Here is a 26179-nt window from a genome sequence, read left to right as displayed (position 1 = left end):
TATGTTTATATGATATAACCCAGGGGTGGGCAAATTACGGCCCGCGGGCCGGATCTGGCCCACTTTAGTGTTTTATCAGGCCCACTTGTACGTGCTGAAATTAGTTTTCCTGCATAAAAATTATTGTTGAAGAGGTCGGAGAAACAACAAATCGTCCGCAAATGTAAATATTGTAATTCCACACGTACTATCGGCCATAAATATAATTATAAAACCATCTGAATAATTTCTGTACAATAATTCAAAAACGCCAGCTCCTGACAAATCAGCATTTTGGTCTGTATTTTGCGCTGCTGCCGTAATTTGCCAGCTCCTGTAACGGCCCATTGATCATTGTGTCTAGGACTCTAGGTATTTGCAAATAACCGTTTCTGATCATACTGAATTTTGATCATCCGGCCCAGTAACCAAGTCTGTTATCCGCATCCGGCCCACTCAGGAAAGTAATTGCCCACCCCTGAATTATAACCAGAAACGTATTAGTTAGGCATCTCCTAGTCAAGTTATCACACCATGGTGAGGGGGTGAGCATAGGTGTGTATAAATAATATATAAATCTTACTATCGGCACGTTAAATGATATATAATGAGATACTAATATTTAGACCAGGGGTGGGCAAGGTTTTAGGTCCGGGGGTTAAAAATGTTGCCCATCTAGACAGGCGGGTCATGTAAGTATGAAGTAAAAAGTTACATTTCATGGACAATATTTACAGTGTTACAAAAGCAAAAGTGGAAAACGAAAAGCCTCGTGCCAAAACTAAATTTGATTACAGTCTCAACAAATTCCTTGGTTTCTTTTTTTGCTAAAACAGCAAAATTTGATTTTAGATTGGTTGTGACAGCTTCAGGCGGGCCAGATTGAATTACTCAACGGGTCGGAATTGGCACGCGGGTCATACTTTGCCCATGTCTGATTTAGACAGACCGGGATCTGACCAGTTGGGCATCGCCTTCCCAATTTATTATACCCTGGGTGAAATGTATAAATGATATGTAAGAAGTCACTATTGTTTGAAACGATCGTTATAGGTACGAAAAATGATATGTAAGGAACTACTATTTATGAAATAACCAGCATCTGATCAGTCAAGCATTTCCTACCAATTTTATTAGACATGGAGACAGAGACCCAAGATTTAAATCCGCGATAGCGAAATAGTTAAGTCTTATACTTTCACCAATGAGGCACCGCGCCCACGTGAAAAATACTGTACGAAAATTACCCAGTCTTCATTTAATTTTAAAATTGCACTTTTTCATTCAGGTATTTTTCATTAACTTTAAAAACGTAAGGACAATTTCTGAAACATTCATTACATAAAATGGTTGGGTGTAACTGTCGTATTCTATGGAAACTACTCTTCGTCGCCTTGTTTGCAATGGATTACGCTGAAGCAAATGACTTGGGGGAATTACCTACAAATCGGCCTTTGATTATAGCTCATCGTGGGGCTTCAGGTCTGTATGTATATGTGTTGTAGTAAACTGAATGATGTTGCTATATGCAATGGTTGTATATGTATATTAAGTCGGCTGTATATGCCATTTGATTGTATATTAATATTTTGTTATCTTCATATGCATATGAAAAGGCTGTATATTCATATTTGGTTTGTTTTATATACGATGTCATTAGTTGTATATTTATGTTTAATTTGTTGTAAATGCATTTTTGGTTGGCTGTATATGTATATTGTTCTGCTGTATGCAGTGGTGGGATTCAGCCGGTTCGCACCGGTTCTATAAAACCGTCTCACGAAATTTTATGAGATCAGCGAACCGGTTAGCATTACTGGTTACTGTGAATGTTCTGTTTGTAACAGAACGCCCTGAAAAATATGACTTTTGCGAAGGAACCGGCTGACAAAAAATTTAAATCCCACCACTGGCTGTATGTATATATCGAATGATTCTATAAAAATTAGGTGCATTTGCATATTTTGGGCTATTTAATGCTTAAGCGTTGTGGTCAAATTACCACTCAGATTACAATGGTTAACCATCTCAGTGCTTCTGAAAAGCGAGAAATGGCAAGCAAAATGTGGCAAGCATTTCAATTTTTATATGCGTGGTGGTGTAGCGCTGTATATCCCCATACAAATAATTTCCCTGCCCTGCGCGTTTTCTGATATACTCGAAATGATGAATATTTTTTCCCATTTAAACATTTCTCTCCCGACTCTCTTGATTACATTCATATTTTCTATTTAAACTTTTCTGTTTTGACTTACTCTCTCGATTCGATTTACGTTTCCTGGTTTTCCCCTTCAACATATTTAAATCCAGCTTAATTATTTGACGTTTTTTGACGTCATTCGGCATTTATGGTGTCGCTGACACGATAACTAGTCTTTCGCGGCTCCTCGTCAATTTCAGTCAAAGCATTGTGTGCCTGTTGTTTGTTTGGACTCGTAGTGGACATAACGATCGTTATGTTGTTCTTGGTCTTGTTGTTCTTTGACACGTTTTGAAGAAATCGCTTTTCTCTTTGATTATTAGACCAATTGAAATTTTCATTGGGTAAAAATAGAATTTTTCTCCAGAAGGCTATCACTTTTTTTTTGCTATGACGTCATTAAAATTATGTGGCTCTACGTGTCCATATATTTGAGCATTGCTCTCTTGTTCCTTTTGCCTTGATTTACTATGCTTGTGTACAATGTTCCTTTCACGACAAAAATAAATTATCTGAATCTGAATCTTTCACCTTCGTTTTTACCACGTATGCATAGAATGGTGGAAAAATAACGGCTGAATATTTATACCATTCCCAGGCATGCTACCCGAGCACACCGTAGAAGCTTACCAACTGGCAATCGAGCAAGGAGCTGATGTGATAGAATGCGACTTGGCTGTTACAAAAGTAAGTCAGGACAATCTAATGACATTTTTTGTAGCCAAATTGTGTCGTCTTTAATAGGGTACTATAGCTGGTATCACCGCTAGTGATTTCTCGTAATTAATTGTTCAAATGGGAAATTTTTCTTAAGTCTCTGAAACATTGTTCAATCCAAGGTGATGTAGCGCCACCTCGCGGATTTCGCCAGTCAGCAAATTGCTTATGTGTTGTGAGTTTTGCGTAATTTTATTATTGTCGACGTTGAAGTCGGATTTTCAAAATTCTAGAGTCAGGATTCGGATCCGGAGTCGAAATTAGGGCTTCTCGGTGTTCGGAATCTAGGTCGGCGGCAAAAGTGTTTTCAAATTTACGGGGGAAGTTAGTGTCGTTTCTGCAATACATCGGAGAAATTTTCTGAATTGCAAAAAAAGGGTACTCCCGTCGTGTGTGTACCAAGTTAGAGTTAGGCCATAATTTTATTCCGGTTTACCTCATTTTAGTTTTATTACGAGTTCGGCGACTGCCTGAGTTAGCCAAGTAAATATACCCTCTGCCCATAAATCTCTGTCCTTTTACAAAACTTGATGTAAAATAGGCGAACAAAATTAGTTACCTCCATATTGGTACACACACTTATGAAACGCCAAAAAAAATTATCAAGATCATGTGCAGTTTGTTGGCCCTAAATGAGGTGAAAACTTTAAATAATCACCGATTAAAATAAAACAAACCTGATTACGATATATTTGAGAACTGACTGAAACTTAATAACAGAATTGAAATTGTAGCAGACTTTATGAACACCCGTTAAATTTAAGCCTTTTCTATTTTACGCCACAGGACGCCCAACTAGTCTGCACACACGAACCATGGCTGAATCATTCCACAGATGTTCACTCCCACGTTGAATTCCGCGATCGAGCCAAAACCTATTTCATTCCTTCGGATTTAGGGTTCAGAACGGATTACTTTACGATCGATTTTACCCTTGAAGAACTAAAGACGCTGAGAAAGGTTGGTCGGGTTTATTTTATTTGACAACAATCTCAGTATTTGTCAAAAACAAGAGAATAATGCTCAAATATTTATTGTACGCGGAGGTCGCTCGGAGGAAAATTTGAAAAATATAAGTAATGGCCCTATTGGGGCTCAGGAAGGGTAAAAACTTTTATTCGTAAACTATTTTATCAAAATAGTTTTAAATTGGAAATAATTGAAACTCGTATTTTTACTTATATAATAACGTACAAGAATCTCAATTTAACAACAGTCGTTAAAATTGTGAGTCAACGATCAAGTGGGCGCATTTTTAAACTTTTTCATGGGCACCATTATACGTAGGTACACCACTGGTGTCCAGTGGGTCTATATCGCAGATTACACATCTAAGATTCAAATACCATGCTCGCGACCTCTCCCGATGTGTAATAAATATGGTAAGCTAGAAGTAGCGCTTACGAGAATTTGCTTGAAGAAGTCCAGCGCTCTTATTCAGAAGAAAAAATGCTTTATTTCTATAAGAAGTTACGGGGTTCTACTGAAAAAACAAGAGATACTAAAACTGTTTAGAATTATGGATCTGAACCACCGTCCACTAACCGTTGCCTCTGAGTTTTAATCGTTTTTTAACAGGTGCAAACTCGCTCATATCGGGATCAATCATACAACGGCGAGTTTGCAATGGCTTCGTTTGACGAATATATTGCAGTAGCACAAAACCAGAGCAACCCACGTACAATTGGAATATATCCGGAGACAAAAGTACCGGATTTCTTCAATAAATATTTGGAAGATAATGGTGAGTGTGAGTGTTGGACTTGAAAACAACACAGTACTATAATGAATGAATAATGTGTTAATGAATGTGAATGACTGGTTTAGGCACAACAACATAACATCAAAATAGTGGTGGTTTCAGGGGTTTTGCACGAGTTCACGCGAGCCTGTTGTACGACATGTAATGATATCAGCAAATCCGTTTTTGGAAATCTCGGGATACCCGCGAACCCGTTTTTTGGAATATCGTGACATCAGCGAACCCCTTCTTAGAATGTTGTGATATGAGCTAACCCATTCCTGAAACCTCGTAATATCAGCAAACACGTTCTTGAAATCTCACGATTTTCGCAAACCCGTTTTTGGAATCTCGTGATATTTGCGAACTTGTTCTTGGAATCTAGTGATAACCAGTTTTAAAATGTTGGAATATCCGCGAACCCGTTCTCAGAATGTCGTAATATTGACGAACCCGTTCTTGAAATATCGTGATAGCAGAGATCCCGTTCCTGGAGTGGGTTATCAGCAAAACCGTTCTTGATGTTGTGTTATCAGCGAACCGTTCTTGCGATGCCGTGATATCAGCGAAACCGTTTTTAGAAAGTTGTGATATCAGCGAACCTGTTCTTGTAATGTCGTTTTTCCGCGCAGCCGTTCTTGGAATGCCACGATCGTAAGATCATCATAATATCCACGAACCTGTTCTTGTAATGTCACGTTATCAGCGAATCCGTTCCTAAAATGTCGCGATATCAACGAACCCGTCCTTGGAATGTCATGATACCAGCGAAACCCGTCGTTTCGCGTTAGAAAACCGGATGAAATATGTAACATTCATCGCAGCTGTCAACAAGCTTTATAATTTAATTTAAAATGTTATATGTTAGGATAGGAGTCGGCAATCTACGGCCCGAGGGCCGGATCTGGCCCGCGGAGCAATATAATCCGGCCCGCGACGCTTCACTGAAATAGTAACAAAACAGCTGTTTTGACAATTATATTCTTTACGTAACAAAATTTATTTTGGGACACGTGCAGACAAAATTATATTATAACCCAACAAGCATATAGTTCACAATTACGCGTTTAATGAGCCTGTAATTTAAATATAATTAGACAAATGGCAACAAACGCAGAAGAGTTGATGCTAAGTGCAAATGGTTCAATGGTGCAGAAAATATTCTAATTGTCAGTCTTCGCGTGCTGATCCAAATTTAACTTCTAATCTGTGTGAAAAAGTGTGATTTACTGGCCATCAGTGGCGTAGCAAGGGGGGTGGTTTTGCGCGTCGAACCCCCCCCCGCCCCCTTTTTGAAATGTAAAAAAAAATAAAAATCCTTTTTCTGTATCATAGATAGCAATTTTCCGTAGCTTTAAATGCTTTTTAGACCCCAAGACTAATAAAAACACGCGTATTTCAGCGTTCGATCGGACCCGCTAGCTGTTTCGATCTAACTTGGCAGATAAAAATTTAAGAAATTACATTCATACAGTAATTACATATTCTGAGTTGTTCTTTGGCGCCATCTAACGTATGTAAATAAATACGAATGCCAAAATTTTGATAATGACTGGGCGAAAGAGAAAAAGAGGGGTTATTTCATTGGTCAGACCATGAAACACACAACGTAATGTATACATAATAAATATTAAATATGAAGATGCTTTTGGTTCATAACTGGGAAGCAACGATACGACGTTTTGGGGTCATTGGAGTCATACAATTATATTCTCAGTAATAAAATGATTTAACATGTTCGGTCTTAAATTCTTCAATACCTCTTGTTCATTCATTATATACACTATTTACAAAAGTTTCCTATTTTTTTTTTGTTTGGAAATAATAAAAATATGAACGGAATTTTTGAAAACACCGGTGTTACCTTCAAAGTAAGGAGTCGTTGTCAAAACTTTAAGTGGAAACTACAATTTCAGTTTTGCTTTATATTTCAGGTAACTTTGTTCACAGATGCGTTTATCTGAGTGAGTGAAACTGTAACTGAAAAGAAACTGTTAGACAAATCTTTTTTTAAATATCATATCTCGCGTAGTATGCGACACCGGAATATAGTATATGTACCAGGTTAGGGTTAAGTTCTAATTTTATTCCAATTTTTCCCTATTTTAGTTTTATTAAGAGTTCAGGGACTAGCAAAGTGACTCCCGTAGTATTTGTACCTCAAATTATGACCTAACCCTAACCTGGTACACATACTACGTTCGGGTGCCCGCTATCTTGGTTCACATACTACATGAGTACCAAAATAGGGTACCGTACTCGGAGTGAGTAAACGACCCTGTAAATTTATATAACTTATATTCCACAGGCACGACTATGGAAGACATACTTTTGGAATCTCTGGAAAGCTACGGTTACGATAAAAAGAATTCTCCGTGTTTTTTGCAGTCGTTCGATATAAGAAGTCTGCAATACTTACGGAATCGTACGGAGTTAAAACTGGTAAGAAGGATTGTGTTTGTATTATTGTTGTGGGTTAGTAAAATTATACCCAAATTTTGTAACAGCGATGCTCGAATGTCTGGACACAAAATAGATGTAATCTTCCACAAATACACGCTGTCACGGTGTCATAAAACGTGTTCCCGTGTATATAAAATAACAGCAGAACTTTAGAAGAATTATCAGATCTCATGAAAAATTTAGGGACAAATAAAAGTGATAGCCTTCCAGCAAAAATACAATATCCAAGTACTAAAGTTGTCTAGCCCAGTAGGTAATGCAAAAAGCGATATCCATACGGCAACAACAAAAATAAAAACACTAACAACCAATGTTCCCTCTAAATTTTTGTAGTATGTGTGCGCAGAAATTTTGATGTGTGCGCACTTTTTTGGAAATGACTAATATTTGTGTAAAAACCAATGAAGAAATTTTGGCGTTCTAACGGGGTAATGGGTGGGCCAACAACAAACTTTCTGAACCTGCCAATCGAGAACATTGTTACATTACATCGAAATACGTCTGTGCGCAGTAAATCTATGCGTGTGCGCAGCCTCTGAAAACTGTGTGCGCGCGCACACGCGCACACCTTAGAGGGAACACTGCTAACAACACCAGAAACATAATAACAAAAGATCCATAGGTACCTTTCGTGTCCAATAAGCAGATAAGTGATAAGTCCAATAAGTGATTATAGTCGGCGTCAACCAAGCGTCGGATTCGGAGTTTTTTTTGTGATGTCTCAAAGTTTGCAATTCAGTGTATATTTTCATCGAATCTACAGGCCTGGAATCTTTTACACAAAGCCCCCTCCACAATGTTAAATTTGATAACAAAAAAAACACTCCCCGTCGAGTTTTTAAATAACAAATTAATAATTATCCAGTTTGGGTTAGAAATAATTCAAAAATGTGAATTTCCAGCGAAATCTGCAATTCAAACCCTAACTGGATAATTACGAATTTCTTATTACTTATCGATTTTAATCGGTAAGTATGTTGATAGGTATTTGTCTGTCTGTCTGTTAGATGCACGCGATATCTCACGAAAGCTAGGTTGAATCTGCTCTATTTTGTCTATCTGTCTATTTTGGATGAATTATGTCGTATAATCAGCAAGGTATAAATTAATTGGTGATGGGACACATGGTGTCACTATGGAGTAAGAGCGCTGTTTTCCCCTAACTTTCGATCGATAAGTCCTCGGTCTCCGACCGATATTCTCGTTTTAAGCGTTGGCGGTTTTTTTTTTGGGCGGGAGTTCTGTACAAAAAATCCCAGTCCTGCTTATGATAGATATACTTCCTCACCAATGACTTTGTTCATAGGTTTATCTCACCGGGTCAACTCTGACCAACGATATCATGGAAGAACTATCTACTTACGTCAGTGGGATCGGGCCTTCAAAATCGGTGATTGTTCAAATCGATCCGATACGCAACACGATCATCGGAACAACGACTTTTCTTGCAAGGGCTCATCAGTATGGGTTTGTGGTAAGTATTTCCGCCTATTACATAGTGATGTCATTTTTTGTCTTTTTATAATGGTGTACCATGTCATGTCGGTCCTCATTGCAGTTGTTCCCAAACCGCGGCACGTGGACTTTATGTTTCTACCTTTTTTATCGTTTCGTCAATTGTTACGTTAGTATCACAGTTTATTTAAACACGTTTATATTCGTAACAATTCATATGTACCGGTATTTATTTATACGTACAGATGCCGGCTTATTGCGGGCGCTCTCCTCCGCGGGTCCGCTAATATTCTTCCGCTTCTAATTCTGGAATCCGGTCAATCAACTTTGGGAACCATTGCCTTATTGGATATAAAGTTTACACATGGACTATTTTGTTAAATTGTTATTTTTGCTTATCAATGTGTTTTGCATGGTATCTTACAACACTAGTACGGATGGATTCGTTGTTAGTTTTGAATTTTGTATAAAGAGCAGTCTGTAACGTTTTTAATGATATTTAGTCCACGCATTTCGTCGATACGGCGCTTTTAACAAGGCTTCGTTCAAACAGGAATACGTAAGGAATTAGTTTGCCTAAAACTCCACTTTACCACCCTTTAGATGGGGTAATGAAATGTAGCTTAGTAAGTTAAATATAGACGAGTAACAAACAAAATTATAACGCGTTAAATACAGGGTGTTAGAAAAGTATCGCGAAATTAACAGAAGTTAAGATGAAATGTTATTTAAAACATTTAACTACTGACACCTTTTTACAGTATTGACGTACGGTGAAATGCCATTTAAACATTTCACGACTGATGCTTTTTAACAGTACCTTTTTTATCATTGCCATGACTAAAAAATTTACATTAATTTTGCGTAACTTTTTTAACACCCTGTACAGTGGCGTAGCAAGTCTCTCGTGGGCCCCCTGAAAAAATATTCCGTGGAAAGGACCCTAAAACTCTTGGACATAATCTGAAACAACGCTTTTTTATTTCGTCAAAAAGCATAACATGTCGCTATAAAAAGGCAATGGTAATCTAAAATTTGCCGTTTATTTTGGTTACTTTTATTTGATTCGTGCGTTTTTCCTCTTCTGCCCTTTTTCTGTGTTTCTGTGCGCCACTGAGAGGTTTTGCTTTCGACATCATTCTGACAGCCTTCGTAATTTTGCCCGTGCGATCAAACCACAAGACGCCGAAAATCGACGACTCCCTGGCATTGGTACGTAACAAAACGATTTGAGCAGAACTAACATCAACGTTATAAGATGTGCAAGTTTTGTAACGCAGCTTTTGGTTTTGCGGCTTAAATTTCTAAATTCTAACCGCTTGGGCCCCTTTGCGCTGTGGGCCCTCCCGCGACCGCGGGGGTTGCGGGGGTGGATGCTACGCCACTGACCCTGTATATACTTTATCTCAGATTCTTGGCTACAAAACCGAATTCAATAATACGGTTCGTTTAATTAATAGGTGCGCATGGCGTGATCAGAACATCAATGATGATGGCTCGGCTTTTAAATGGCGATAGGAATTACGAAAACGTTTGCCAATGCACTGTAGAGTGCCTTTTGTGTGCGACTCCTTTCCGTCATTGGTAGTCAGGCAACCGCTAGTTCACTAATACTTCCCCACCTTCTTATCTAACGCCTCTGGAACAAAGAAAAATGATTGATTAAATATTCCTATATCCTCTTTGAACTGGAATGAAACGATGAAAAGTGTTTCATCATAAGATTGAATAGAATATTGGACTTTTTTCTCCGCCTTTTCATAAACTAGAGAGCGATGCTCAACATATGACCACGAAATCAAAAACGAAGTAATTTTCATACGTATCCTCATTCAACCTCGCTTTCGTGGGATATCGCGTGCATCTAACAGACAGACAAATACCTATCAACATACTTACCGATTAGATCGATAAGTAATATTATCTCAACCTACTCCATTATTTACTTTAGGTTCACCCATTCACTTTCCGAAATGAATATCAATTCCTCGCCTACGATTATGGATCCGACCCTTACAAAGAGTACGAGTTATTCATCAACCATGGAGTTGACGGCTTGTTCACTGATTTCCCTGGATCTCTGAACAACTATCTAACACTTGGGGCAGTAGAGGAATGCCCGACAGACGAGGGAACAATTTTGAAAACTGATTTTGTCTTGATATTGTTTGTAGCGATCTATGTGATGTACAAAATAGAATTCGTGGTCTAGTTTGACTGAATATGGAAACGGACTTTTATTTGACAATATTTTCACAATGCGCAAAGTCATAAATATTTCAGTTGGTTAAGTTGCTTTTCAGCGGCTCCTGCGTGTACGCCACAAGCATGTATTGTCGCAATATCACAAACTTGATTAGATAATTTTGTCACTTTCCATGTATTATCACGATGCTCCCAAGCCCAAAACACGACATGACATATTTTTGTGCATTTATACAATGTATTAAATACCTTAATTCTGACGGTTATGGTTAACAAAACGAATCCCGAGATAGATCTACAGATGACATGGGCCAAATCCGGCCCCTTGGATAATTTAATCAGGCCCGCCTGATGCTGCCACAACTAAACTAAACCCAAATTTTGATATTTTATCTAAAAAAATAGCTCGAGGAATTTGTTGAGATTGCGATTAAATTTAGTTTTGGCAAGAGGCTGATTGTTTTTCACATTTGCAAGACTGTAAATATTGCTCGAAAAATGTAATTTTTTATTTCACATTTACATGGCCCGCCAGTCTGGATGGGCCAAATTTTTAGCCCCTGGTACAAAACCCTTGCCCACCCCTGTACTATAGTCACTGCAGTTGACAAAAATGCTTTGTCTGTGCAAAGTATCAAGTATAAACACGTATTATTACTAATCATATGTAGGTTTTATCTGTACTCTTGTCATGGATCCGGAGACTGGTAAAAATTACAACTTGAAAATACTCCCAAGACTCCTACTACTTCCGTAGTATGTGAACCAATATGGCGAACACCAAAACGTAGCAGGTGTTCCGGGTGAGGCCATAATTTCAGGTACAAATACTACGCGAGTCCCTAAACTCGTAATAGAAATAAAATACGGAAAACTGGAATAAAATAATGCCCTAATCCTAACCTGGTACACATACTACGCTCCGGTGTCTGCCATCTTGGTCCACATACTACGGGAGTATTGAACGCACTATAACCATACTAGAAAAGACTGGGGTTGTTTATCTGCAATATTAGCCTGAAAAAAAAACAAGGGCTCGCAACGTGATAAAGCCGTCTTGTCGTCTTTCTTTCTCAATACCAACTCATACGAAATAGTTATAATTTTTTATGAAAAGTAAATCCCAAATTTGAAAAAGTTTTATCAAATAAATTAGTAAGCTTCATGATCGCAGACACATCGCAGAAATTGCCAATTTGCTCATTCGTATCGTCTTGTGCGGCAGACTTCTTGACTTCAATGATTAGATTTTTTAATTCTGTTATCGCTTTTCTTATCGACATGTTATCGGCAAAATGCTCTTTCATATTTGCTTCACATCTTGCGACTGCCTAAAATAAAAAAAATTTAAGTTAAGATGATAACGAAATAGGATTAACGTACTTACACAACGTGAGAGAAATGACGCCAAGACGAAGTACAAAATGCTTAAAAAAAAGCAAACTGATATTTGCGTAACCGACTTGTTCCACAAAAAATGGGCACATAGTATGTATACCAGGTTAGGGTTAGACCATAATTGTATTCCAATTTTCCTTATTTTAGTTCTATGACGAGTATGGGGGGACCAGCCAAGTGACTCCCATATTATTTGTACCTGAAATTATGGCCTAACCCTTACCTGGTATACATACTATGTGTCCATTTATTTTGGAACAAGTCAGTTACGGAAATATCAGACTCACAACCCTGAGTTTGAGGGCTTCTAACCAGATGACGCTCAACGACAAGGGACGTAGTCAGGAATTATCTAAGGGGGTGGTGATCTGAAATTTGTGGCCGGAAAATGTCGAAGATTTATAAAAGCGTTTCAGCCTCGAAAAAATTGCTATTTATGACACAGAAAAATGCTTTTTTGTTTTACATTTCAAAAGGAGGGCCTGACCAGCAACTCAACTCCCTGTGAGTACTCATCTGGTGCATGGCGTGCATTTTTTTATTAATTTCCGAAGAGTTTTTGTTCACTCACCTCTAGAACCTTCGCATTATCAACAATTAAATTCTCTGTTCCTCTGATTACGCGTTTGTATTTCGATAAAAATTGAGAAAATAGTTTGATATGATTGACGGCTGATTCTGTAATGCCTTCAGTGTATTTGAAATCTTAAAATAAAATTTAATCTTTAAACTCAAGCTTGACAGTGGGTGAATATAGAAGTCACATGGGCAAAAGCATAGCCAGCACAAAATTATGGGGGGGTCCCCAAATTTTTTTTGTATAATGACGTAATATGACACTCGCTCGCGCCTTTTTGATTTGAACAAAGCCAGATAAACATAGCCACTGCGATATCTTAAGGAATCACTCTACAGACTTACTTAGCTGTCAAAGTCAACCAAGTCATATAAGCGCGCATTTTCATCTATCTAGTTTGGTTCATCTGGTAAACGGACTATTGATAGCAAGCTAGAAAAAGTCAATGGAAAAATCAATCCAGAATTTTGATGATTACTAGGGTGACAAGGACAACATAACCCAACAGGGAAATTTCAATCAAATTAGCTCAGATGTTTGGATGCTAGAGTTGCGCTATGTTCACTAGCGTTCCTAAGACTTCCCCAGTTCATGGACTATCTCAATATTCAACTTCGTTGACTACAAAATGTCGAAAAATTATGAGAAAATTTTCAACAACCCACCATTTTAGATGCTACAGCTAAACAGACAGACATACAGAATGACTGAGAATAAAAGTCTCTTAGAGCGAAGTTCCAATACTCACTCTTATGCCAAGCAATTTGTTTGAAAGCGTGTTTCAGTCTAAAGGAGAGCATTTTCGGAATCTCAATATTCAACTCAGTCGACTAGAAAATGGCAAAAAAATCAGCCTGTTTTTTCACTGCTGCCATGGTAACAAAACATCAATCCATGCTTTTAGTGTTTATAACAACAAGTCAACAACATAACCTACGTGAGAAATTTCAATCAAATCGGCCCAGCTGTTTAGACGCTACAACTAAACACACGGACAAACAACTGAAAATAAGGGCAGCTAATAATTTGAACATGTTCACCAGCATTTCTAAGACTTCGCCAGTTCAAGGACTATCAAGATGAAAGAAATCTTAATATTCGACTTACGGTAGTTGACTATGAAATGTCGAAAAATCACGAGAAAATTGGTTAGTATTGGTTTGGTCAATACTTGTATGGGTGACTGGGAACACATTGTATGAGTGCTAGGAATACAGTAAGATTTTTGTCTGCTTTCGCTCTCTTTTCTAACGACTGTGAAATACAAATAGACAACGCTTTTGTCCTGTCTATTTAGACGCCACAACCAAACAGACAGACAGACAGAATGACTAAGAATAAAAGTCTCCTAGAGTGGAGATCTAATACTCACTCTTATGCCAAATAGTGTTGCAGGCCAACATTCTTAACGTGTCTGGATCTTCAAACTCATTCAAATAATCTCGTATCGTTATTGTGTTCCCGAGAGACTTTGACATCTTTATTCCTCCTTTTATCTGCATGTGACCTGTAGTAGTTGAGAATTCAATGAACGAGGAATTTATAATGGATGAAAAATGGGAATAAATAGGCAAGATTTTGAGGACAGAATTGGGGAGGGAAATTTTTATATTTTTTATTTTAAATGATGATTATTTAATTTTGTCTTCATTATACAATATGGCAGATTCTCTTTGTTCAATCCTCTCGGAGCATAAAGAAGTTATTTTGCTCTTACATGCTTTACGCGTTAGACAAGGACATGTAGAAGTAGCCCTTGATATAGGATAGGAATCATATTTATCCAGAGAGTTAAGACGATAAGCGGTCTCAATCAAATGGTGAATCACAGTAGTTTATTCGGTTACCAGAGTCTATGTCGGGTATGGGATTAGTTAGCCAGTTATTTGCTTACAGAAGCATGGACTTGATAGTGGTGGAAGCTGTAAAAGACTAGTGGTTACGTGGACTACACTGAGGCAGCGAGGAGTTAATCCTCCCACACATAACTATACCCGCATGGGATTCGAACCTGCGAACCCACGCAGGGTTATCAGTGGTGCTGTGGCAAGCGTACGCTTACCACGATGCGCCAAGCCGACATGTCTAACGATATGCAAGGGACTAATATTATTGCAGGACAATAGACAATAAACAATAAGTTTATTTCATCGTGCAAGAAATCACAAGACAAATGCGAAATAGGAAAAAGTAATTATGCGTTACAGTAACGTATTTCATTGCAATTGACCAGAGATGGTCATCATAAGTCTGCGACACCAAGTATCATTACACCATGGGTGGGCATGGAAAATTTCAACCCCATGCATAAAACTTGCAATGTCAAGACTAACAATTCAACTGCTAAGCTATTGCAACCGTTCCAAAACACATTTGAAAAGAGTTTTTCCAGTCGTTTTTTGAATGGCTCCAACTTTGACATTAAGTGAAATTATTTCCAAGACTCCCTAGCCCTGCAACACACCACTCACCACTATGCAAGAAGTAATTGATCCATTGGTGGCATCCATGGAATGAATCGCACTGAGCAACCTCGTATTCATGATGAGGAAATTTTAAATCGTTTGCTCCGGAGTGGAAATCGACATTCGAACCAAAACACATGCTGAAATAAAGATTTAAAGAGTTTCCTATATAGCACGACATTTTACTCTAGGCACTGTACAAGCAGCCACCAATTTCTAATGAGTGAGGAGCAATGCTCCCTCTAATTTTTTGTAGTGTGTGTGCGTAGAAATTTTGGTGTGTGCGCACTTTTTTGAAAATGACTAATATTTGTGCAAAAACCAATGAAGAAATTTCGGCGTTCTAACCGGGTAATGGGTGGGCCAACAACAAACTTTCTCAACCTGCCAACTGAGCACATTTTTACATTACATCGAAATATGTCTGTGCGCAGTAAATCTATGCGTGTGCGCAGCCTCTGAAAGCTGTGTGCACGCGCACACCTTAGAGGGAACACTGGTGAGGAGTAACTATTTTTGCGGGTCGAAACCCCCCATTTTGAAATTTTTACTGTATCAAACATGGTAATTCTTCGGAAACGCTTTTTAGACCATCAAGAATCATGAAAACCAAGGCCTTTGAAGCTTCACCCAATAGAAATCATGTGCTATCTAAACATCTTCTTACCTGGCCATCACAGAGCATTCAATATGCCATCCAGGTCTTCCTTTACCCCATGGTGAGTCCCAGTATGGCTCTCCAGGTCCTGGAGTCTTCCATAAAGCAATATCTTTGGGAAACCTCTGCAAAGAGAAATTGCAATCTCTGGGTTAGGAATATAATGAAGTGTATGATTCACTGTATATAATATATATATATAGACCAGGGGTGAACAACACAGGGCACGCGTGCCAAATTTGGCATGCCATACACTCAAACGTGGCACGCAAACGGTTTTGTAAAAAAAAATTATTTATGATATGCATTAAAATATCACCACGTTTATATCAAAATCAGCAGTTTTTAAATTATTTCAATAAATAGATATTCGGGGCTCCCGAAGTATGCGAACCAAGATGGCGGACATCGGAATGTAATATGTGTACTAGGTTAGGGTTAGGCCATAATTTTAGGTATAAATACTACGGGAGGCTCTTGGCTAGTCTTCGAACTGATAATAGGACTAAAATAAGGAAAATTGGAAAAAAATTATCGCCTAACCCTAACCTGTTACCCATGTTACGTTCCGATGTCCGCCATCTTGGTTCGCATACCTCGGGAGCACCAGATATTCCTTATTATGTATTATTATTGATATTTGAAGTGTGTTTAACATTTCATTTACAAAGCTTGTTTCCCCGAGCATCGACTTCCTTGTTTACTTTGTGACATTGGCCAATCAGCAAGATGCAAAAAGTAACGTAACATCGCTTTTCAGGAGTGTCGTAAACATCACCTCGTTTTCGAATTCTATTCCTTAAATTTCAGTTGTGTTTCGGGAATTTAAATATAAATCAGATAATTTAATGATCACTCTGTCTTCTTAGAGGAGTTTTAATTTAATTGCAGTAATCAAAAATTAGTGTAGATATAGCTGTGATAAACTAGGCTAAAATTCTTTACCAGTACTTTTAAAAAACAGATTGTTGAATGATATGAATCAGAATGATGGCTTGAAACAAATATTCCATTTTACAGACACCAACTTGCATAACCACTCTTAAAATAAACACCGAAAATTTTGCAATGGTAAAGTATAGGAAGAATTTTTCGGCGGTCAAAGATCGGGGAAAGGTCATACCAACAATTGTGCGTGGCACGCGACAAGATTATTTTGAAAAATTTGGCTCGTGTCTTCATTTGAGTTGTGCACCCCTGATATAGACAACTATACAGCATGCTGCCAATGAATGGGTGTATTTTACACGACACATCACTTTAAAAAGGAATCCACTGTAGGGTAGGGACTGTGTTAAAATTGCTATTCTATGTTTGGTCAAGTTATATCTAATATAAAAATATAGTGGAAAAAAAAAGTCAAATGTTTTAGCTAATAATAATAGGCATCCTCGTGGAATTAGACATAAATACCCACTGCCATAAAGATGTAAACAACCTAAATATTCACTTCATGCAGACGGAAATAATCAGCAATTATAACGAAAAAGGCCCTGTAAAAATCACAAACATTATCAGTGTCCCTTTCTGTCTTTAGACAATTTCAAGGGAAGAGGAGTCTTTATACCGTAGTTCTCTCAATAAATACCAAATCAAGTTCTTACAAGACCTTTTCACCAACTGAAGAGTCTGGCTCAAAGAATTCAAATCTTAGTTTCGCAATAGATTGATGAGATGAGTTGTAGGAAAAGTAGACGTTGCCTGAACAAAAGGAAATTTATATGAAGTTTGCAGAGGCTCGGCTGTCGGTGCACGGTCTATGTGTTAGGATCTCGCTTGTAATTGCACATCTAATTACCCTGCAGTGTTTTTCAACCTATGGGTCTCGACCCAAAACTGGCTCGCCTTCGAATTTTCATGGGCTTGTTTTTTTAACAAAAACCTAAAAGTAACTTTCTAGTATAATTATTGTTTATTTTACATTTGGCATTGAAGTGTTGCTCAATAGTAATTGAATGTTGTTTAGTATTAGACCATGTCCTTGGATTGCGGATTTTACAAAATTTATTTGAAAAAAAAAATTGGGTCGCTTGAAAAAAAGGTTGAGAACCACTGCTCCAGTGTAAACATCTTTAACTCCGACCGCACAGTCGCAACCAACGAACTAAACTTAAGTACAAACTCCGACTCAAATTCTACAGAACAGGCTTGAATTTGAAAACTAATCTTAAGTACCCACCTCTTTCAGTCACATATGCTTGATCGTTATCGATTACACTTTGAATAAAACTTATTATCTGTGGAATAACGTCAGTAACTCTGATATAAGAAGTAGGTGGAAGAACATTTAAAGCAGTCATATCTTCTTTAAACTCTTGTTCGAAATTGTCGGCGACTTCCATAAATCCTTGGTCATACTGTGGAATATAAAATTTCGGAATTAGTTTAAAAATTGTCTCCATAGCAAACCATGGGGTGTCTCTTCCAGTCATCAGTTTATGTGGGTCCGATTGCAAGGAGTCTAGCTCATAATTATCCCCCCTGGGATATTAACATGCGAACCCTCGCAGGGCACTCAGTGGTGCCATGTCAAGCTCATTCTAAATGCTTAGCATGATGCGCCTACTGTAACAACAAAAATGGAAATAAAGTGTGATTTTACGAGGGCTGTGGAATCAGGATTTGATATGTTTTTATCGCAAGTCTTGAGAAGAATTGGGAAGACGATTGTAAATTTTCCTAGACCTCACAACCCTTGTTCTCACCAGCATTGCTTTATTAATGATCTTGTTATCCATGTTGGTAATTCCCATGACCAAGCAGATGTTCAAACCAAAATATTCTGTCAGAATTCTTCGAATCAAGTCAAACTGGAGATAAGTCCTTCAACAAACAAAAAAATAGAAACAAATACAAGTAATAAAAATGTGTATAAACATGAAACACATGATGAAATGGTCCTTAGTCAATAAAAAATTAAACAATCACAATTCAACTTAAACAGTGATCAGAAACAAACATCTACAAGTTAACACAACTATACAATGACTGGTGAGACAGACTGAACAGATGAGGCGCACCGCAACAATTAGGGGTACTCCCGTAGTGTGTGTACCAGATTGAATTTAGGTAATAATTTTATTCCGATTTTTCAGTTCTATTCAGGTTTGGGGACTGTTTGTGTTTGCCAAGTGAATATACCTCCTGCCTATAGGTTTCAGTCCATTTACACAACTTGATGTAGAGTATGCTAAAGAATCAGTTACCTACATGCTAGTACACACACATACTTCAGGGGTGCCAAATTATTAGGAGTTGTCATGCTACTCATCAATTAAGATTCACATTACGTCTTAGAGGTAACTATGCTGGCACCACAAATTACACATATCTGGTGCAAATCCTGTGTGTAGTGATTCTATCATAGATATTAGTGGCTGCTTGAATAGAACCATGTTCAGAGCAAAAGGCATGAATAAGGATCGCATAAGAAACAAAAATATAACAAAAAGAGGGTATAACTTACCATGCATGTCCAATATGGCAGCTGTTATATACAGTTGGTCCACATGCATACCAAGTGACGTAGTTCGGGTCTTTGACAATTAACGGTATGCTTGCTGGCATTTTATTTTGCCACAAGCATCTGTAACTGTTTATAATCTAAAAGTAAAGTAAAGAAGTCATTAAGTGGGTAGTTAGTTGTTTCACCACGTTAAAAATACGCATTGTACAAATAAAATGAAGTATAAATGGCATTTTAGTGTGAGAGGAGAACTCAGTACTCATTTTGGTGTGAAAGGAGAACCAGAACTCATTTTTGAAAAGTGACTAATAACTAATATATAATAATAAATAAGGCAATGGACCGAAGCTTATGGAGATCACTTATGGAGACTATGATTTGATCTACGGCATGAACATGCCACAACACTAGAAGAAGAAGAAGACTAATTCACATTGCATTTATTTTGATAACCGTACTGCCCAAACTTATGAAGGTCTCAGGTCTGACTCACATGTTCATCAGCTATCACATTAAATTGGGCCCTCAAAAACTAGTAATGGGGTCAAGTTGTGGGTCATCAAAGCCTTATGACAAGTTCACTGAGTTGGGTTTTACTGATGATTCAAGTCTCCAACAAATAGTGACAAATAAATGATGAATTGACTGTCGAACTTTTTTTCAGGGACTGCAAAATAGCACTTTTTTCGATTTTGAAGGGCAAAAATTCAAAGTTGACAAATATTTTCGAGCGAGTATGGAGTTGACAAATAAGTTGCGTGCTAGTGCATTGTAACCCAATTTGCATTACACAATGATATTTGCTGGAATTCTAACCTATGTGGTGCATACATGGGAATGACAAATAACTGAATTAGAGTGTGGGAGTGAACTCGTTTTCGGAATGAAATATTTCGCTTAGACCTAACTATATTAGCATTGCAGATCAAAATTTCGGGCACACCTCATGCCCGTCACCTCACCCAGATGTGTAATATATGACAGTACTATACAGGTAAATGTTTTTTCCACATTACAAAGGGTGGGTGAGGGGCGTAGGCCCCTTAATCTGGAAAGACTCCAGCTGTTCTAAAAGTATGGTAGCTACTTATCAAGGAAATGCTGCTTTTTCAGAACCTCATCCAAAGCAAAGAGTGAATTAATGAATCATACGAAAAAATAATTTCAGCTATCTTACCTTTACTCCGGTATCATGGCCTTCTGGCTTTTTCCATTGCCACGGTTCTCTATGCACAAGCTCATTTTCAATTTGATCAACTTTTTCATGAATTTGATTGGCCCATTTCGTGGATGAAACAGAAATAAATCTGCACGAAATTCCGCATAATTTCGATGTAACATCACTATTAACAGAACCTCTACATAGTAAAGCAGACTTTGGCACCTTTATGAGTTTTAGTAAAGCTCTAGTACTACAAATTTTACTTAGCATATTTCTACAAAAAAATAACGATTTTATCAAAAATTTAAAAATAAAGTTTAACTATATACATCAACATTTATTAAATTAGCAGTATAGGGTGTCAATGAAGTCTTGAAATTTTTTAAAATTGCAAAGGGAATTCATCGATACCATATATTGTTTTGGCCCTTGCACAGGTACTAAATGAAGTAAAAATATTTAAAAACAATTACTGATTAAAAAACAACAAACCTGGTTAAGATATATTGAGAACTGACTTAATAACAAAATTGAAATTATAAAGGAACTTTGTGGACATATAATTTTATGAAGGATATTTCAACTTATCACAAATATTACTAAATAATAATTGAGAATTTGAAAACTCTTTTAAAACTTGCTCATCTGATAGTATGAATTCAACATGTCCTTCTTTTTTTAGGAAAGTGTCAACTGAAATCAAAGTTTTATTCAGTTCTTTTAATACATGGAGAACTTGGGTGTTATCATGTGTGTTTTTCTTGGTATCCATAGAATGCTTCATTGGAAGAGAGAGTTTCCTTTTTTCTTCTTGCTTTTTAATCCAACGTTGGTAACATTTATCAAAATTAAATGCTTCAAGTTTTCTTTGACTCATTTTTGTTTCAGTCAAGTGATTTTCATCCAAAATTTGAAAACGTAAATGCGACTCGTAATTCGTCACTATAGTAGGAAGGTTCACACATTTTTCCAATAAAAACGTCCCACTTGAAGTCCGTGTTAAAAATTCGAACGAACTAAGAGCTTGGTGTTTCACCCTCCAATTTTCATCGGTAATTAGATGTACAAACATATTTAAAAATTCGTTCTCAACATCTGTAGAATTGGATTTTAATTCAAACTTCTGTAATGACTGTGCTATAATTATTTTACTATTCACAAGTAATTTTTCGTTTTTCAAAAGGCTTGAAAAATAATACAACATCCATGTTATATCATATGCTTCAAATTTTGAAAAAGTTAGTGAATTCAGTATATGCAGAATCAGTGATAAAAATTTTGTTACAACAATAAACTTCTCCGAGTATGGTTCAAATTCAATGCATTTTACCAATTTCAAAATTGCTGTTGCCAGTATCTGTTCCCCTTGTGAAATTTCTTTCCTTTTCTCAGGCTGATCACGGCTCCTATTTTGAACCAAAAAAATCCATTCAAGTATTTTGTCAAAATTTTTTAACAATTTAGAAAGTTCTAATAATCGATGTGACCCTTCTATCCACGAATTTACTTCATGATTAAATTCTTTGCAAACGCTGATGAATATAAACTGGAAATTCGGCTTCAAAATTTCTCTGTAAGGGGTTATAACATTCATCGCATGTATATCTTCAGAATTAAACGTCTTTATGACTTCATTTGATAAGAGAGGGGCAATCCTTTGAAGAAATTTTAATGTTACCATAACAGGTATGGGAATCTTGAAGGATAATCCATTAGTAGACTCAATCAATTGCAAAAACAAAGCGAAATAATGTTCACACAATTTTGACGATGATCTACAAATTGAGACTAATAAATCCATTGCAAAAATACTTCTTTGTGGGAAATTCGAAAACATATTTTCAACTAGAATCAGTTCCACTGATGGATATACGTCCGGAGGTAGGCAGGATATTAGCGAGAACAATAAAATTTTAACACTGTCGTGGCGACTGCTTGAACATTTAAAATCAGTCAATGAAAATGTAGACGTGGAATTTTCAATTTCACATTTCTCCAGTATCTGCTTGATTAGATGAATAATTGGACAACTATTTTCTAAAGAGGAATCATCTGTGACGAACCACTGTGTGTTTATTTCTTTTATATTCATAACTGATATCTTAGCCATTCCCAACAATAAAGAAAGTGAACAAGCATCCAACTTTAAACTTTTGAAAAACTGAATGTAAACATCTTCAGAGAGCAGTATACGAAGAATATTTTCAATCTCTATTATTGCATCTGAAATGTATTGTTTCTCCAAATTACTGAAATCTTTGTTTCTTGTCAAGGTCAAATCAAGGTCATTCACTATATTGTCAATGAATTTCATGAAAGTTTCAAAATCGTCCCCACATATAGAACTACCATACTGTTTGATAATCGTTGCTAATGACGACAGAAAGAACATTGAGAACTTGCAAGACCGAGAAAATGCTTTTTGTGTGGGTAGATCACCAGATGAAAGTAGGTGGGCACTTCTTATAGATAACTCGCTTGTATATTTCATACAATCATGAACATTATCACACAGCAATGCGATATATGGTTCTATAGTTAATTTATTCGGCAAAACTTTTTTGAATTCGGATAGAAAGCTGAGTAATAGTTTCCACGTTGCCCCGAGTAACATATTATCCATTCCACTTATGACTTGACAAATTTCGAGTAATCCTGAGGAAATCTTGATGGCAGATATTTGAGTTTCTTCAAAATACTCATCATTCGTAACAAACTCGATTTTGCTCAAAACAAAGCCAAAACTTTTCTGTAATGTGTATGTATTTTGAAACAACACACCAAGAGTTTTGCTGACGTTTTTAAAGAAATTTCCGTACACTTTTTCACTAGTTTTGCAATGCTTGTATGATTTGGACAAAACATGGATAGTACTATCAGGAAGGGATGGTATGTCTTTCAACTCAGTTGCAGATGATTTATTTGAGATTATCGAAATCAACTGATTAATAATATTGTTAATACACTGTATAATTTTTAATGCATCTTCTAATTTTTTTGAAATTGATTCTATAGTAAGATCTGATGTTTTTATTTCTCCGCCAGGCAGTCTCGAAAGTACATTTTCAAATTCCGATGACAGCCGAGGGAAAAGGGATTTTAAATCCTTCTCTTCATTACTGTTCAAAATTATTTGTTGAATAAATTCCTCTGACATGATATTACTTGATTTCAAAACTTCATCCAAAATACAATCTCTGTTGTTAAATTTTTCCATTTTTATTATCCGATTCTAAGATTTCAACCAGACAATACAGCAATACACAAATACCTAGATTAGCTGAAATTGTTTTCAAGGGTACCATGCAAAACTAATGACAGAATATGCCCAACATTGATATGAAATTATTAGGTCCTTTTCAAGTCTAGCATTAAAAAAAAAATGTTATTACAGTATTAATAAAAAAAATAGTTACAATGCAATACAAACAGTTGGGTAAAAAAGGGCAAAACCTAGAGAGGGTTTATAACCAGTGCTGTAAGTTTGTAAAAATCTTTTTCTTCCATTCGACAATACGCACATGTGTTAGTTACTGTATTATAAATTATAACGCCAGGCTGTTTGTATTCTGATATTAGACAGTTAGTGTAGCATTTCTGCATTTGCAGATTTGGTATTTTCATATGCCTGTATACCGCCATACCGGTACAGTATGTATTTTTGGGCCTAGCAAGTAAAGTGAACAAAGTGGTAAGCAGCCAAATAAAGCAGTAATGCTGAGCGAAGAAAATTTGATGCTTCCGAAAGCAAATAACTGGCTGACTAATCCCATACCCAACATGCAGACATGGACTGGAAACGAGGCCGTAGTTCGCCATACGATTAAGCCGCCTTATTCGGCTTTGCTTTTCCCCGGGATAAATATGTAAATCCAAACCCAATCCCATCCTAACTTGAAAGCAATGCAGCATCTGGCAACTATCGAGTGATTTATTGAACCGCGGCATTTCAACTTTTAAGGTTGTCGACAACACTGGGGTGTGCAAGAGAGCTCAATATTTTCATGTTATTTTCTGAAACATTATAAATTAAAACAATAAATGTAAAATAATAACTTTTGTTGAAATATTTTTTGCCTTGTTAAAAGTTTAATCATAAGCTTAAAACAGCGCCTTTTAGTCTTTCACGCATGAAAAAACTCGATAGAATCGCCGATGCGTAAAAGCATAAACAAACAAAATTAAACGTTCACGTTTTTATAAATTGTTCGCCTTGGCTTTTATTATTTTTAGAGATTTAATCCGAAAAAGTCGGTTAATTCTGTAATTGAAGGTTATTCTAGTTTGTTTGGCATCCAAATCAGACTGTCAGTTTCATGAAATTTTGGTGTCTTCATGAAGTGAGCTCTGTCTAGCCTTTTTTGTCTCTGATAATACCGGTACCGTAATTGGACAAAGAATTTTAAATAGGCCGTGATAATTTTGGATAAGATAAGATTTACATATATGTTCCGATTAAAAAGGAAAATATGTAAGAGGAATGACGATAAGAACGCTTAATCATATGGCGGAACAGGTCTCTCGTCCGGTTACAGTTAATGTCGGGTAATAGGCTCTAGTTTGGGCAATGAAGTGGTCTAGCCCACCTCTTCATGCACCCAATTCTGGCAACTTTGGTTGGGCATTTTGGCATTTGACTCCATCTATAATCAGCTTGACAATATATTTTTTTATAAAAGTTTATCTTTACTGTTCACTCCCATTTATAAAATTGATCAATTTGGCAGTGGCAATCATGATAAATTTATTAATATGGTGTGGCAAGTAATTTTTATTTATTTATTTTTTATTAACTACCAGTATGTAATTTTTCATGTTCCCTTTACTTAATAACTTCTATATGGTTGTGTGTGTGTGAGCGTGTGTGAAATATTTCAATTATTTTAGGTGAGTGAACACGTACCACATCTTCTTGGCAAAACCTTCCATCTTATATACATTCTGTACGTTTTAAACCTTATCTAAGGTTTTGTTCGCTCTCCTGATTTCATAATCAGTTTTTATTTATTTATTTTTAGCATTCATTTTATTGTTTTGCTGATTATGGAGTCGAAATAAACTTATATACTTATATATATGTGAGTGATATCAGGATATAGTCTACTAATAAAGCTAACAGTGTTTTACTATTATCAGATTGTTGTATGACATTAGACTCTTTTGTCCAAATTCCATAAATTTTCTCTGAAGATTTTCTAAACAATTTATCACCTTTTTAGCAATGCCTGAATGCCCAGTCCATTGAGTTTTCCATGGCTAACTGAATAGGTTCGGCGGTGTGGCGCATCACGGTAAGCGTGAGCAATATCTGAATATGGTACTTTAATACACTCGCCAATGCACCTCTATTTATTCTGCGTGGCCTTTGCTTGTGGACCGCTACAAAGCCCCCTAGGAGGGCAGAGCTTCAGAAATCCTGCCCCAGTCTATAGAATAAGGTCAAATAATCCTTATCCTGCGGCGGTGTGGCTCATCGTGCTGAGCGTTAGGAATACGTTCGCCACCGCACCTTTAATTATTCTGCGTTGGTTCGCAGGTTGGAAACCCATGCGGGATGGTTATAAGCGAGAGGATTGCTGGACTCCTCGCCGCCGTAGGGTGGTTCACGTAACCGCTGGTCGGTTACGGCTCCTTCAACCATCAAGTCCATGCTTCTGAAAACAAATAACTCACCAATCCCATACCAGACATGG

At 36.9% G+C, this 26179-nt stretch overlaps 3 protein-coding genes across 3 annotated transcripts; 1 reads left to right on the top strand and 2 right to left on the bottom strand.

The window, feature by feature from the left end:
- Positions 1-1271: 1271 nt before the first annotated feature.
- Positions 1272-11315, top strand: LOC120341512 (uncharacterized). The gene is made up of 7 exons (XM_039410038.2): positions 1272-1461; positions 2778-2866; positions 3683-3856; positions 4475-4640; positions 6946-7079; positions 8407-8574; positions 10507-11315. The coding sequence occupies exons 1-7, from the start codon at positions 1326-1328 to the stop codon at positions 10765-10767; spliced, it is 1128 nt and encodes a 375-aa protein (XP_039265972.2). The 5' UTR covers positions 1272-1325; the 3' UTR covers positions 10768-11315.
- A 492-nt stretch (positions 11316-11807) lies between these two features.
- On the bottom strand, positions 11808-20764 carry LOC120341511 (putative cysteine--tRNA ligase, mitochondrial). Its single transcript, XM_039410036.2, has 10 exons — positions 20502-20764; positions 19325-19461; positions 18564-18681; positions 18038-18215; positions 17468-17559; positions 15868-15983; positions 15207-15340; positions 14108-14242; positions 12730-12863; positions 11808-12091 (listed from the first exon to the last, which is right to left on the bottom strand). Exons 1-10 carry the CDS (start codon positions 20754-20756, stop codon positions 11858-11860), a joined length of 1533 nt encoding a protein of 510 aa, XP_039265970.2. The 5' UTR covers positions 20757-20764; the 3' UTR covers positions 11808-11857.
- Positions 20765-21051: 287 nt separating this feature from the next.
- LOC120340404 (FIGNL1-interacting regulator of recombination and mitosis-like) lies at positions 21052-24343 on the bottom strand. Its single transcript, XM_039408650.2, has one exon. It carries the CDS (start codon positions 23701-23703, stop codon positions 21052-21054), a length of 2652 nt encoding a protein of 883 aa, XP_039264584.2. The 5' UTR covers positions 23704-24343.
- Positions 24344-26179: the final 1836 nt, after the last annotated feature.

This window comes from Styela clava, chromosome 14 (assembly GCF_964204865.1).
Source record: "Styela clava chromosome 14, kaStyClav1.hap1.2, whole genome shotgun sequence".
In the NCBI taxonomy this organism is placed as follows: Eukaryota; Metazoa; Chordata; class Ascidiacea; order Stolidobranchia; family Styelidae; genus Styela; species Styela clava.
This window is presented reverse-complemented; position numbering and strand designations above follow the sequence as displayed.